Genomic DNA, 15,751 nt, shown 5'->3' with positions numbered 1-15,751 from the left:
TATTAAGAAATAATTATAAAAGGCCCCAGGGAGATCTAGTCAAGTAAAGAAAGGAGATACAGGCAAGTAGAAGATGACCGCGACAACAGGCTGAAGACACTGAGAACTGTTCTAGTTTGCCTGTCTGTTGTTGTGATAGACACCATGACCAAAATCAACCAGGGGAGGAAAGATGTCTATTTGGCATACACATCTCAGTCCATCACTGAGGGACATCAGAGCAGGAACTCAATGCTGGAACCTGGAGACAGGAACTAAAGCAGAGACCATGAAGGGATGCTGCTGACTAGCTTGGTCTCCATAGCTTGCTCATGTACAACCCAGGGCCACCTGTCTAGAGGAGGCACCACTCACAGTGAGCTGGGCCCTTTCACATCCATCATCATTCAAGAAAAATATCCTACAGCTGGGCATGGTGGCACATGCCTTTATTCCCAGCACTTAGGGTGCAGAGGCTGGTGGTTCTCTCTGAATTCCAAGCCAACCTGGTCTTCACAGGGCATTCCAGGCCAGCCAAGGTCACATAGAGATCCTATCTCAAACGGAAAAGAAAAGAAAATGCCCCCATAGACATATCTACAAGCCAATCTATTGGAGACCATTCTTAATTGGCATTCCCCTTTCCTTGATGACTCTAGCTTGTGTCAAACTGACAAAATAACCAACAAGTTCAAGAATCAGCAGAAAAATGACTAAATAAAACAGTTGTTTTAAAAGGCTTGTGGACAGGGGGCTGCTGGAGAGATGACTCGGTAGTTAAGAGCACTTGCTGCTCATACAGAGAATCTGTGTTTAGTTCCCAGCACCCACATGGTGAATCATCACCACTTACAACTCCAGTTCAAGGGGATCTGACACCTTCCAGCTCCTGCACAGATGTGGTGCACATACACATAAAGTTGGGGGGAGGGCTGGGCAAGGTGGCTCATTATATGCACATATGTACACTTGGGCACACATACACGTAAATAAAGTTGGGAAGAGGGCTAGGCAAGGTGGCTCACAGAGTAAAGGCTCTTGTCCCCCAAGGCTGACAACCTAAGGCTGACTCTGACTCTGAACAGCCATGGTGGATGGAGAGAACCAACTCCCGAAAGCTGTCCTCTGACCTCTACACATGTACCAGAGCATGTATGTGCTCACATACATATGCACAATAGATTAACGTAAAAAAATAAGTTTGAGAATTCACAAACAAAAAAAAATGTTTTTCACATTTGTGTGATTGGTGAGGTGGCTAGTCTTCCAGGAAACAGGAGTTCTGTTCCCAGTGCCCACATTGGGCAGCTCACAGCCTCTTCTAACTCTCGTTCTGGGGCATCTGAATCCTCTTCCAGCTTCCCAGTCACCTGAACACATATGCACACAAACAGACATACAGACACTCTGAGGCTAGAGAAGGGTGTAAAATCCCCGAGAGCTGGAGTTACAAGAGGCTGTGAAACCATAGTGGATGGTGGGAATTGAACTCTGGTCCTCTGGAATAGTTAGGTGCTCTTAACCACTGAGCCATCTCTCCAGCTCAGCTGGACGGATCTTGAATGATTCCTATTCTAGAGCGTTTCTACCTCCCTGTTTGTCTCAGTGACTTCCTTAGACTTCATCAAGCATGAGGGCTTAAGAAAGCAGAATATACCTGGTGTTTTGTAAAACTACAATATTCACTATAAAAGATGTGGTGGCTGTTTTTGGTTGTTAACTTCTCCACATCTGGAATTAACTGAAATCCTAACAGCACACCTATGAGGGATTTTTTTTTTCCTTAATGGGAAGATCCACTTCTAATCCAGATCTTTGAGGTGGGAAGGTACACCTCTACCCCAGACCTTTAGAGGTGGGAAGATCCACCTTTAATCTGGGCCGCACCTTCTGTTGGCAGCCCATGTAAAGACATGGAGGAAGAAAGCACTCTTCCTCTCTGCTTGCTTGCTCTCACACTCACTAGCAAGTCCCCATTCCTTCACTGGCCTTAGCACTTACTTCTCTGAAATTCTCATGTATCCTGAAGAGCAGCTGAGACATCCAGATTCATGGACTGAACAACTACTGAATGGGTTGTGGGCTTTCCTTCGGTAGACAGCCATTGTTGGACTAACTGGACTACAGCCTATAAGCCATTCTAATAAATCCCATACACATACATACATACACACACACACACACACACACACACACACACACACACACATACACAGAGTCATTCTATAAGTTCTGTTTCTCTAGAGAACCCTAATACAAAAGGTTATAATAATGTTAATATTAACTTTCAGAACTACCTGCCAAACCTTTAACTCATAGAAAAACAAGGACATTAAAGTTCCAGTGGATAAGATAAGTAATAGAACTTAAGGAACACTCAAGCCCAATCAAGGATCCCAGAGTGTAAACTGATATAAGCCTGACGGAAAACAGTCTTCTGGTCACAGGCGCCTAACAGAAAGGAACTGTGCAAGGTCTGAAAAGAACCTGGTGATCTTGCTGCAGTACTCCAGAGAAGACAGACTGCATCTCACTAGAGGATTTTGGTCTTTAAATGTGCAGCCCTGGGGCTAGGCAGTAACTCTGGGGTGGAGCAATTGCTTAGCATGCATGAGATCCTGAATTTGATCCCAGACACTAATCAATTGCTGGAGGTGGTTCAACAGATTCACTTACATACTGAATGTGGACTCTACCAACTCTGGAGGACTGGATAGATGCCCCAGTGATTAATAGCACTGGCTGCCCTTCCAGAAGACCCAGCTTCAATTCCCAGCACCCACATGGCAGCTCACAACTGTCTGTAACTCCAGTTCTAGAGGATCTGATGCCCTCTCCTGGTCTCTGCGGGCACCAGGCATGCAGGCAAAACACCCACACATATAAAATAAAAAATAATTTTTTTAAGGCATGACTACTCACTCTATTTACTGATTCCTTCTTGCCAAACAGCCTTCCTGTTTGTCACTTACTTTCCAGATGCCTTACCCACAAGGGCTTCTTGACAGTGTGTACTAGAAGGACTATTTCTCAATCTAACTATGCCCCGCTGCATGCACTTTTGATCATTTACGTGGTCAACGTGAGTCTGGCCATGAAAACTTGATGAGCTGTGCCTTGTGTTTCCCCAAAACTAAGAGGCAGACCCTTACGGGGCTTGTATCTTGAAAAGCCCTGCCTAAGTGACCTACTCAATATGACTGCCTCCCTAATCCGGCTCTTTCATTTTCACGAGATAAGTACCACGTAAAAAATAGAGACAATGACTGCTGGAGTCGAGGAAGGGCCTTCTATAAGTACAATTTGTACCAATGCTGTTTTGTGTGTATTTCTCCTCTTCCCTTATAGGCAATAAAAATTCTCTGTAAGAATGAATAAGTATCTAATGGTAAAAGCTCCCCTGTTACTCCCCACACCTGACAACTGTATTCTTGCAGACCTTTATGCATAATACATATTTTTTTAAACAAAATTATTAGGTGGAATAGGTTAAGTTGTTGCAGCTACCTACTCAAACTATGGCTCAAATACAGCCATGTCTGTGTACCATCCAAGTAAACAGCAGACTTTCCTCTGTAGTGATTCAGGACCTGGCTTGTGGCTCTGTCATACCTAGGGTTTTGCTCTTTTGTGTCTAAGGATAGGTCTCCCCAGGTTCAAGACAGCAGGAACAGAGAAAGGCATGAAGAAGCCCTTGCAAACCTCGGAGACCACACCACAAACTGCAGTGCCTCCAGGAGACACTGGTCAGCAGAAGGGCCCCATTCTCCCCAACAGCGCCTCACTATACATCACAAGGCCAATGCTTCAAAAGTTGAACCAATTGAGCAATGAAGTTCTGCCTCATCCACCATGCTCATCTGACCTCTCACCATCAGACTGTTACTTCTTCAAACACCCTGACAACCTTTAACACAGTCAGCAGGATGCAGGAAACGCTTCCCAGGGCTTTGTCAAATCCCAAACCAGGAATTTTCACACTGCAGGAATAAACAAACTTATATCCCTGTGGCAAAAATGTATTGATTGTAATGGTTCCAATTTTAACTAGTAAATGTGTGTCTGAGCCGGGCATGGAGGTGTTTGATTTCAATCCCAGCACTCTGAAGGCACAGGCAGGCAGAGCTCCAAGTTCCAGCTGTAGTTTGAGGCCAGCCTGGTCTATGTTACAATACCAGGACAGCTGGGGCTACATAGTCAGACCCTACATTTAAAAAGAAACAATGGCCAGGCGGTGGTGGCGCACGCCTTTAATCCCAGCACTCTGGGAGGCAGAGGCAGGCGGATCTCTGTGAGTTCGAGGCCAGCCTGGGCTACCAAGTGAGTCCCAGGAAAGGCGCAAAGCTACACAGAGAAACCCTGTCTCGAAAAAACCAATAAATAAATAAATAAATAAATAAATAAATAAATAAATAAATAAAATTAAATAAATAAAAAGAAACAATGTATGAGCCTAATAATAACGACTTGAGATTCATGGTCTGAACCGATAACCACATATGCTGGAACAAGAGTCCCAGCCCTCTGTCACCAGATGTCATAGAAGAGTGGGGATCTCAAAGGACAGGGAGTTTCTAAGCCCTTCCTGCCGGCTGTGTTAAAATGGTAATAAAATGAACAAATAACAAGGAAGGGCAGGACATACTAGGGGATTACAGGTTACATGAGGCATCTTGGGGGTTTTTCTCTCCATTCTTCCTCTTGTGTTTTCTTTGAAACCGATGTTGCAACCTAAGACTTCCCAAAATGTGTTTATCATATGTCTGCATCATTTTTGTTAAACGATTTTGAGTGAGAAGACCCAACACAGAGAGAGAGACACACACAATAAATAAGTAAGTAAGTAAGTAAGTAAGTAAGTAAATAAATAAATAAATAAATAAAGGTAAATACACTTACTGACTTGAGTTTTCTTTTTTTTAAATCATTACATGAGGCCTAGAGAGATGGCTTGGGGCTTAAAAGGCACTTGCTGCTCTTATAAAGGACCTATGTATGATTTCCAGCACCCACAGGGCAGCTCACAACTGTCTGTAACTCCTGTTCCAGGGGATCCGATGCCCTCTTCTGATCTCTTCAGGCACCAAGCACATACATGATGCACATCCATACATGCAATCAAAACATTCATACATAACATTGATTTAAAATTTTTTTCTAACTCATTACATGAATTTTGGCTTGGATTTGGGGCTCTGAAATAACTCTAAACATAATTCTTCTACTTGATGCTACATATTTATGTGAAGCAGCATTCTTAAAGTTGGTGATCCTAGAATAAAAATAAAAATATCAAATCGACTTTGAAAACCATTGACAGTAACTATATCCTGCAAAATCAAACATTCAGCCAAGATTGATTTTTTTAATACAGAGTCTTACATTTGTACCCAGATTTACCTGGAACTATGCCCCTTGACAGCCTCAAACTGGTAATGATCCTCTTGCCGCGGCCTCTCAAGCACTAGGGTTATTTATAGGCATGAGCCAGCACACCCGGTTCAAGATTTAATTCTGCACGTAAAACTAGACACATCCATCTCATTAGTGTATGGATTTGCTGTTGTCTTTAATACATGTTAAAATATGTATACTAAGGGGTTGTTTTAAAACAAATTTATGATTATCAGAAAATGCTTGATTTGTATACCTATATATCTAGAACTGCATAGAAATTTCTCAGGTGAAAAGGAGAGACAGTAGAAGTTTAAGCCCTAATATAGAGCTCATTGGCATGGCTGAGGGTCAAAATCTGGCCTTCTGTCCACAGAAGATGTTCCTAGAAACTGGATGTGCCCACATAACCAATGCCAGCCAACAAGTATGTAGGAAGAAACGCCCTGCCACGGCTTCTTAGAACGGGAAATGTCCCCTTGTGCCTCCTTTGTTCATTCATTTATCCTGCTTCCAGAAACCAGTACACAACCATTAAGTAGAGAGGCCTTGCCAATAACACAAATAAGAACCCAGGTCTGAGGACAGAGTCACCAAACCAGTTCCAGACCTCCCTCCAGATTGTTTACTTGAAAGTGAAATTTTTTTTTTTTCCCCCAGCTGCTGACATCTCAGGAGCTTGTGTAATCTTAGCTACCCAATACAGGGACCGGATGCAGACTTTGATAGGAGAGGAAAAACTGGCTCTGGTTATCACAACTAATTTGGGAGATGACACGGAGAAGTTAGAGAGTTTGTATCTGAGCTGGTAAAGGCTTGAGATTATAGATAAGGGATTGTCACGAGGAATGTGAGCATGTGAGCTCGAATACAGCGGGATCTTCAGAGGAAGTTGGCGTTGAAGACCACATGTCTTTTTTTATTTTCTGACCAAACTGGCTTCTGCCTCAGCCTCCAGGGTACTGGCTGGGTTTATGGGTGTGTACTACTGTGCCTGCTAGATTGTACAAGTGGCCCTCTGACTTTTACAAGCAAACTGTGTACAAACACAATTAAAGATGTGGTTTTTTTTTTTTGTTTGTTTGTTTTCGAGACAGGGTTTCTCTGTATAGTTTTGGGGCCTGTCCTAGGTCGCTCTGTAGACTAGGCTGACCTCGAACTCACAGAGATCCACCTGGCTCTGCCTTCCGAGTGCTGGGATTAAAGGTGTGCACCACCACTACCACTACCACTACCACCACCACCACCACCACCACCACCACCACCACCACCACCACCACCCGGCTTAAAAAATGTTTTTTTAAAGGGCTGGAAAAAACGGCTTAGTAAAGAGTACTTGTTGCTCTTTTAGAGACTCCAAGTTGGATTCCCAGCACCATCTGTAACTCCAGCTCCAGGGGATCAAATGCCCTCTTCTGGCCTGCAAGGGTACCAGGCCCCCATGTGGTACATACATACATACATACATGCAGGCAAAACACAAAATAATAAATGAACAAACTTTTTTTTAAGAATGGAAAAAAAAAAAAGAAATAGATCACTAATACTAACATTCAAGGTATGACAGAGTAGGGAAGCCTAAAAAGATGGTATTCCAAAACCAAAATAAATAAATAAATAAATAAATAAATAAATAAATAAATAAATAAATAAATAAAGGCCAGGCAGTGGTGGCGCATGCCTTTAATCCCAGCACTTGAGAGGCAGAGGCAGGCGGATCTCTGTGAGTTCGAGGCCAGCCTGGACTACCAAGTGAGTTCCAGGAAAGGCGCAAAGCTACACAGAGAAACCCTGTCTCGAAAAACCAAAAAAAAAAAAAAAAAAAAAAAAAAAAGATGGTATTCCTCAGCTCAGGCCTCAGCTCCTAGTTCCTTAGGACAAAAGGCCCTTCCCACAGGGGCAGTGGAACTCAGAAAGGTCCAAAGCAGTGCAGTATTTTGGTCTTGTTCTAAATTCTTGCTATGGTTTTGAATGTTGTCCTTCAAAAATTATGTGTTGGAAACTTAATCCTAACGCACCAACTCCCATGCTGGGAAATGGGACTTAATGGGAAACGTGTATGAATCAATCATGAGGTCTTCCTCATACCCATTGTAAGAGAGTGGGAGGCTGTAAGTTGATTCTGGTTCTCTTTTGCCATGCTTTCTGCCATGTCAGGATACAGTAAACTTAGGCCTCAAAAGGTGTAGTCTCTCAGTCATGGACTCCTCAGCCTCCACACCTAGAGCCAATACATTTCTATTCATTGTAAGTCATCGAGTGCTGGAGAGATGGCTTAGTGGTTATAAGCAGTGGCTGCTCTTCTAGAGGACCAGAGTTTGAATCCCAGCACCTACATGGCAGCTCATTATAAGTCATCCAATCCCGGGTACCCTGTTAAAGCAATATAAAATGGACTAACACAATCAAAGTGAAATACAAAGCCAAGTCTCTGGCACTGGATCTTCCAAAGACCAAATGATGTTAGTGACAAAGCAGAATCCAAAACTTTGAAGACATTAACTTCAACAATTTAGCTTCCAAGCCCACATCCAGGCCTAAACTACATTATGCTGGATTCCTTTTTTGACAGCTTCTCTGCTTTGATTTCCTTCTCCCTGCAAAGGCAGATTGTCTTTTTTATACAAAAAGTGACTACACCACTCTACTCCCTCCAGTGACAGCAAATTCTGAGATTCGCTATTTGCTACTGATGCAACCTTGCAACCAATTTTTGTTCCAAAGATATCCCAGTGTTATTCAAACAGCATCCCAAAGACATTAATTTCATCTTTTTTTAATATAGAATTTTTTCTTCCCCTCCCCCCAAACTAGACATTGTAAATTGATAGCCTAAGATCTAGATCTGTCAACAGACATGATTTGTAAAGTCTATGCAAAATATGTTTTACGATGTTTGTAAAGCAAACACCATGTAAGAAAACATGCAGGTCACAAGTCCTTACCAGTCACAGAAGTCTCTATAGTTTGATAGAGATATAATTTATATTCCATGAGATTCATTCTCAGAATTTACAATTCAGTGGTTTTTAATGTATTCATCAAGTTGTGAAAATGTCAATACTATCTAATTCTAGGATATCTTAAGTTCCCTTCCTCCCCAAAACCTAAAGACATTGTCAGTGATTCCTTATTTCCTCAGCCCTGTTTCCTCCAAAGAGCTGCCCTCTCTAGACATTTCACAATTAAGGAGCCAATAAGTGGCCTTTTACGTCTGCCTTCTTTCAAAGCATAATGTGTGAGGACTCTCAGAGACTCCCTAGTAAGGCCTTACTCAAGGTCAGAAAGTCTGAGCTTGATTTGCCCAGCAGGGATATATAATGGGATGATTTGGCCAAGGGCGTGGTTACCAGGTGTTTTGAAGGGTCTACACGTTACTTTATACCTCGACCTTGGAAGGGTGAAGTCTTTTGCCCATCATAATTAAACTCGGGGCAGCTGGGTATTGACTCAGGGCCCTCCCAAAGCTATCCTGTGTCTCTGTCCTTTCTTTCTTTCTTTCTTTCTTTTGAGACAGGGTTTCTCTGTAGCTTTGGAGCCTGTCCTGGACTAGCTCTGTAGACCAGGCTGGCCTCGAACTCACAGAGATCCACCTGCCTCTGCCTCCTAAATGCTGGGATTACAGGCGTGTGCCACCACCACCCGGCATCCCTGTCTTTCTTATTGTCTTTGTCTATATATCTATCTAATACTTTCTCATTCCTCTCTCCTCCCAAATACCCTTGAACAGGTCAGAGCTGGCCTCCTACAATAATCTCTTCAAGGCTCACAGTTTTGATTTTGATGAAATCCACTGGCTCTATTTTTATTTCTGTCATATCTGATTTTGGTGACTGGCTAAGATAGCTAAGAAACTACAGTCTGACCCAAATTCACAAAAATTCACTTACAGTTTCTTCTACAGTTTCCTAACTTCACACTAAATTTAGAACTACATGCCAACTTTTAAAAATTATTTAAAGACTTATTTATTTTTATGTTATATGCATGTGTGAGTGCCAGCATGCATGAATGTATGTATGTATGTGTGTGTATGTATGTATGTGTGTATGTGTATATGTATGTATGTATATGGACTATTGCATGCCTGGTGCCCCTGGATATCAGAAGAGTGTGTTTCGTCTCCTGGAATTGGAACTACAATATGGAGACGCATGTGGATGCTGGGAACTAAATCCCAGTCCTCTGTAAGAACAGCCAGCACTCTTAACCACTGAGCCATCTCTCTAGCCAGAGCTAATTAGGAATTTTGATAAATACAATGGAGGGGGAGTCATTTTTAAAAATTTATCCAGGGTATCCAGTTGTCCTGACACCGTTTATAAAAGGTTCTTTTCCCTATTGACTTGTGTCAGTCAAGTAAAAGCCTTATAAATAAATAGCTACTGGAATCGTCAAATAATGACAATTTCCTGGGAACTGTCACTGATGAGGCTAAAACCCTGAAGTAGAAGGTCAACCCCTCTGAAGACAGCAATCTTGGTTAGGGCTCCGGGAATGGGTTCTGTTCCATTAATAGTCTAGATCTGTCTCAGGGTCTTTGTACACGTTGTTCTCTCTGCCTGAAATAGTGTTATTCCAAATTTGCTTAGACTCCTTTCCTTCCTGCCCAGGTCTGCTCACTTAGCCTTGTTGTCAGTGAAGTCTCCTATCTAAGGTACAGCACTTACCCTTTGCTTTCCCCATCTCTGGCTCCTGCTTACCCCGTTAAGTGCTCATGACCACTGACATACTCGCCTCAGTTTTACATTTTCATTTCCGATCACACCTCATTAGCACATTGTTAACAGGAATCTATTTTGTTCCCTAGTGTTAAGTCTAGCATCTAGGATTTAGCAGCACTCTGATGCAAATACAAGCTATTACACCTTTGCACATACACATCAGTAAATGAATGCGCTCATCATATTTTTGTTTTTGCTTTGAGACAGGCTCTCGATAGCTAGCCCTCTAACTCACTACCTAGACCAGAATGGCCTCAAACTCAGAGATCCACTCACTTCTGAGTTAAAAGACTAGAGTGGCCCCATGCCCAGCTCATTATAGTCTTAGTGCCTAAAAGCTGCTCTTAAGAAAAATAAACTTAGCTGGACACAGTGCCACATGCCTGTAATTCCTAACTCAGGAGGCTAAGGCAGGAGGATTGTGAGCTTGAGGCCGGCTGGGATACATAATGATAGCTCCTGTCAGAAAGAATGGGCAGGAGGGAGGAAAGAAGAGACAGAGCAAAAAAGAAACTTCAAGACGTGGAAATTTTTCAAAACAGATTTGAGGCGTGTTTTATATTAATTCACATCTTTAAGTTCAATGTGTTTTGATGGTTATATAGTCCTATAACCACCACCACACTAAAAACAGAATGGGGAAAAAAATTCCAGTCACAAAAGGTGGATTATTATTGAGAACTTGATATCTGTAAGCAAATCAAGCCTTTAGACTGTTGCTTCCAGAAGTCATATTAAGGAATGTGACAGTTCAGAAATCAAAGCACCTACCAGATCAGGAAGTTACTGAAATACAAAAGAATTAAGATAGAGTCCAAGATTAAAGGCCACAGAAACCAAACTAGAACACTGGATTAACTCATAAAAAGATTGTGTAAGGGGGTGGGGGCAGAAGACCAAAAATTTGCACTCAAGGTCTTCATAGTATTCCGTCTCTCACTGGCACTTATGAACTAGTTTGCTGGTTAGGAGGTTTTAAGCTGCAAACAACAGAAACCTGCCTAAGCAGGAAAACAACGTATGAATCGGAGACTTTCCTGGAAATCATTAAAAAGAATCATTAAGAATTTAAATCTAAAGCCAGGCACAGTGACACCAACCTCTAACCCTAGGGAGGTAAAGGCAGAAGGGTTGCTACACGTTTGAGGTCACCCTGGAGTTCCAGGACACCCAGGGTTATATAGTAAGACACCAACTCCACAAACAAACAAAAAACCCATCTACTGACACCCACAATACAAAATGTTCCGGTGAAGGTATTGTCACAGTCCCTTCTGGAATTTCAAATCAAAATTTGCTATGCATGCTTTCCTTGGTGGAACCTAGGTCAATCGGCCACAGCTTTAGCAGCGATGAAAACAAGGTGGAATGTGCCAGCCGGAGAACCTGATTGAGAAAGAGGCACTGCTCTCTCTGTCAAGGCTCAGAGGCATCCGTCCGTCGGTCCGTCTGTCCATCCGTCTGTCCGTCCGCTCCAGAGTCTACTTAAGTTCTGACCACCATGGAAATCCACTTCATGTCATTACAAGCAGAGTGAGTGTCCTGTGCTTAGAGGCAGCAACAAGCCTCAGTGAACACTTCCACGTCTCACTTTGTAATTATGGTAATGTGACTCAGCTATGATCGCAAAGAGGCCACAAGTTACTGAGGCTGCTGTATAAAAACCTGACAGTGTTAGCTGGCCACAGGTGCTGGAATTCAAGAAGCTGCCTGGGAATTTTCTGGTCTCATCACAAAGCTCACTTTAATTTCCCTAAGACATTTCTTCTTGAATCTACTTCTTTTCCAATAGCAGAAGAGGAATCTGTTTTGGTCATTGAACATGAGAGATTTTAAGTATGAGAAGAGGTATCTGTGATGTTAGCATGTGTGTGTTTTCAGTGGTTAGGAGACCGTCAGGAGGCACACGCTGAGATGCATGACCGTGATGGCTCAGTCCGGCTCTCTCCCACTATTCCACTGAAACTTTCATGCTCACGCCTGGGGATCTGCTATCCTTTATTTTGCTGGACTTCTTACCCCCCACACACAGCTGCTTGCTTTGTCCCCAAAACATCCTCCTCTTTAGGTCAACACCTCACTCTCTCCCTTGGTTGGTCCTTCCAGGTCCCTTCCTGGGAGACCCTCTTATCCAAAAACACACAAATGATGTGTCTCTGGCATTTGTTCATTATGGCACACTCAGCCAAACACATTTTATGTATGATTTTTTTTTTTTTTTACCTGCATGTGTGTGTGTATGCATGTGATACAGGCCAGGGGTCTTGACTGGGTTCGTTTTCTGCCAGTTAAAGAATTAAGAGGCAGGGAAATCTGAACACAACAGGTTACAGCAGAGCAATCACAAACACAACCAACAGGGACAGACAGAATCAGCGATTGAAGAAAGGTGTTCATTGGGGGTGAGGAGACATACAGATGTAGCAGACACACAGAGAAAAGAGACCCTTACACAGACGGAAAAATCCAGTCTCTTCTTGAGGGCTGGGGATTTTCAAGTCTCTGAAGAACTGGTCGGTTTGTAGGAAGAGGATGGTTGATTGGCACACATCTGTCATATAACATGTCCTGGATCTGGCTTTGAACCTGTTGAGCCAGTCCGTCAGCAGAAGGCCTGCTGGTGGGAAAAAAGGCCTGCAAGGCCTTTGTTGTTTTAAGCTGCCAGGCTTTTGATTCAAGTCAGGGGGGTGAAGAAAAAGTCTTGGAAATTCTCCATGGCTCCCTGTCAGTCTACCTACCACAGAGACTGTCTCCTAGTCGCTCACATGTGTGTGCACTTGTGCATGCCTGGTGCCCATGGAGATCCGAAGAGGGGCATCAGATCTCCTGCAATCACAGATAGCTGTGAGCAGCCATGCGGATGCTGGGAACCAAACCTGGGTCCTCTCCGAAAGCAGCAAGTGCTCTTGATTCCTGAGATATCTCAACCCCCCTCCATTCTCACAGCTCTGCCCCGACTCTGACCTTCCTCTAGGAAGCCAAGCTTGCTTCTCCGCCTTGGTTCTAGTGCCTCATTTCCCTTTTAAAAACCCATCAAGTTCCAAACCAAGTTTATTTCATCTTCAAATCTGCTTTTCTGCCAGGCGTGGCAGCACACATCTTTAATCCCAGCACTCTGGAGGGAGAGGCAGGTGGATCTCTTCAAGTTCAATGCCAGCCTGGTTTACATAACAAGTTCTAGGACAGCCAGGGATACATAGAGAGACCATGTCTCAAACAACAACAAAATCGGGTTGGTTTTTGTTTTGTTTTGCTATCTTTTATTTTCTGTCTAACACAATCACCCATAATCTAGTTATGGTCCATTCAAGTCCATTCAAAGACATCACAAGTCTCTATCTTGTCAAAGGCCTTCCTTCTCTCCTTTAAAATCTGACCCATGCTAATTTGAAAGTGCTCAAGTGACTAGTTATTTCGATATTCAAACTAGGATGGGTTCTCAGTAATGCAGCTGCCTTTGAGTCCTTGTGTTCCTGTGAGTAACCCCTCACCCATCCTCCTATAAGTCATCCCAATACATTCATTGGTTCACCAGCTTGACTTTGGTGTGATCTTCACTTCCATCAGCCTTCTGTTCCCTATCATGGTCCCCATAAGAGGGATGAATGAGGTGATTTCATTATTCCTGATTTTGGAAGATGAGCGGCCCCTGGAATGGCCTCACAAATCAGCAATTGTTTCATAGTAAGAGTGGACAAAGATTCTGTAGTTCGCCCAGATTCTGCATTCCCATTGCCGGAGCTCTCTATTGACTGAAAAGAAATTTTGTATTCACAATACCAGAAAAAGACTCGTGAATGGTCCTAGTGACAATAGAGGACAAGCTAGAGATATTTGGGTTAGAGACCATACGGGTATTGAAATTTGGGACCTTGGCACTAATAGTTCTCCATTACTGTAGACATCTTGGGTTAGATGTACTTCTGGTCCTAAAAACCTAAATACCACCTCAGTTACAAGGCAAATGAGATTACAGGGAGACCCGTGAAAATGCGCAGCTCCATCCAGCCCCTGCCTGAGATGCGGGGAGTCAGAACTCTTCCATGGGGGAGTTTAGGAGCTACTGTTAAGAAGTCACCCAAGCGATTTCATAATTAGGTAGTTTTGAAAAAAACTCATCTATGTCCCGATGACAATAACACAAACCTGTTAATCCCAGAGAGGAAACGGTTTGGAGAGAGGCAACCTGTAAGACCAGTGCCTCAGAAGCGTGAGAAGACAGAGTTAAGAGAGCTACCGTGATAGCCTAGTCACTGACGGCTGGACCAGGCCCTCCTTTGTTCTGCCCCCCATCCCAGCACTTTACACTATTTGCAACAAGACTTCCCCCAAGACTCCCTGACGTCTCTATCTGCAGAAGGAATCTGAAGGATACCAGATGGCGCAAAACACTTCCAGGTGCGAAGCTGATAGATACCACAGGGCCAGGATAGAGGAGAGAGAATTCTAAACAGGTCTCGTTTCCATTCCTGAACGTTGGAAATCCAACCACTTACCCAGTAGGGAGAGCCTCTTCAGCAAGCCCGCTTCTCTAATGGCAGCTGGACCATATTCCACTCCTTTCTTTTTCTGTGAATAATGCAAATCCCACAGATATAAGGAAAGGTCGAGGAAGGGGCAGAAAAACTTTGACTCAGTGATGCTTCACCGAATTCCTAACAGCTTCCTCTGCAAACCTGCCACAGCATCCAAACTTCCACCGCAGGGGGCTGGTCATTTCATTAAATGCTTAATGGATGGAGGAGGCAAAATTCCATTATTGAAAGCAAATCAACCTTCTGAGTCTCTCACTGACAGCCGGGCCAGAGGAGTCCCAGATTGGGAAGGGGCTGAGTGAGGCTATGATCCGGTGGCTGGGATGACAGGCTGGGCTTTCCCATCAGTGAGCGCGCCCTCCCCGACAGCAGGTTTCTTTCTTTGAAGACAGAACAAAGCACCTCGGGTCCTCCCGCAGCTGGCGAGGCCAGCATTGATTTCTTTCCAGGTTAATGCTCTTGAGGCAAGAATAGATCCTGAAGCCTTCCTTAATCCCCCGGTCGCAGTCTCTAACCTCTCCAACAGTTTTCCAACGACCCCCGGTTTTGCCTTCTCCAGATCCTCCAGGGAGTCCTCTCCTCTCCCTTTTTCTCCCCTTCACCACCCCAGGCTGGAAATACCGATCTCTCCATCGTCCTGGGGAGGCCGCAGCAGCCTGCCCTCTCGATGCCCACTGATCTCCTTCACCCCTCGCCTTCCATCCGTCCCTCATCTGCATCTGGGTCGGGGAAAAAATCCCAAGTGCGCTCCGGTGCCAGCCGCGGGAACCCGCGAGCTTCCCCCCTCCCCGCGGCGTTTCTCTTCATTCTCGCTCCCCCCCCCCCCCCTCCCGGCCCCACGCCACTCTCTCGGGGCTCCCTGTCCCGCCAGCTCGGGTCCCCGCTCTCACCTGTCCCTGAGAGAAAGGGGCTCCGACTATAGCCACAGAGTGGACAGATCTCGTCAGGACGCAATGGACTTGCGCGCGGAGGAGACTCGAGGCTCTGCTCCTCAGGAACATGATTGGCAGGGAGGGGATCACCATAGGAGAAGTGACTCAGTGCGACTCAAAAATCTCGAGTGAGCTCCGCCGCCCCCAGCTTCTCTGCCTTACGAGGCGAGCGCCCCGCCCTGTGATG

At 44.3% G+C, this 15,751-nt stretch overlaps 1 protein-coding gene across 1 annotated transcript in view; it reads right to left on the bottom strand.

Moving 5' to 3' along the window:
• Arg2 (arginase 2) overlaps positions 1-15,751 on the bottom strand; it is a 26,579-nt gene extending 10,828 nt beyond the window's left edge. Inside the window, exons 1-2 of the mRNA XM_028876119.2 lie at positions 15,523-15,751; positions 14,594-14,666 (exon numbers count right to left, since the gene is read on the bottom strand). Of these exons, the coding sequence (XP_028731952.1) occupies positions 14,594-14,666; positions 15,523-15,657 (208 nt within the window). The 5' untranslated portion in view covers positions 15,658-15,751. The remainder of the gene's footprint in view (positions 1-14,593; positions 14,667-15,522) is intronic.

This window comes from Peromyscus leucopus, chromosome 14 (genome assembly GCF_004664715.2).
Source record: "Peromyscus leucopus breed LL Stock chromosome 14, UCI_PerLeu_2.1, whole genome shotgun sequence".
NCBI lineage: Eukaryota > Metazoa > Chordata > Mammalia > Rodentia > Cricetidae > Peromyscus > Peromyscus leucopus.
This window is presented reverse-complemented; position numbering and strand designations above follow the sequence as displayed.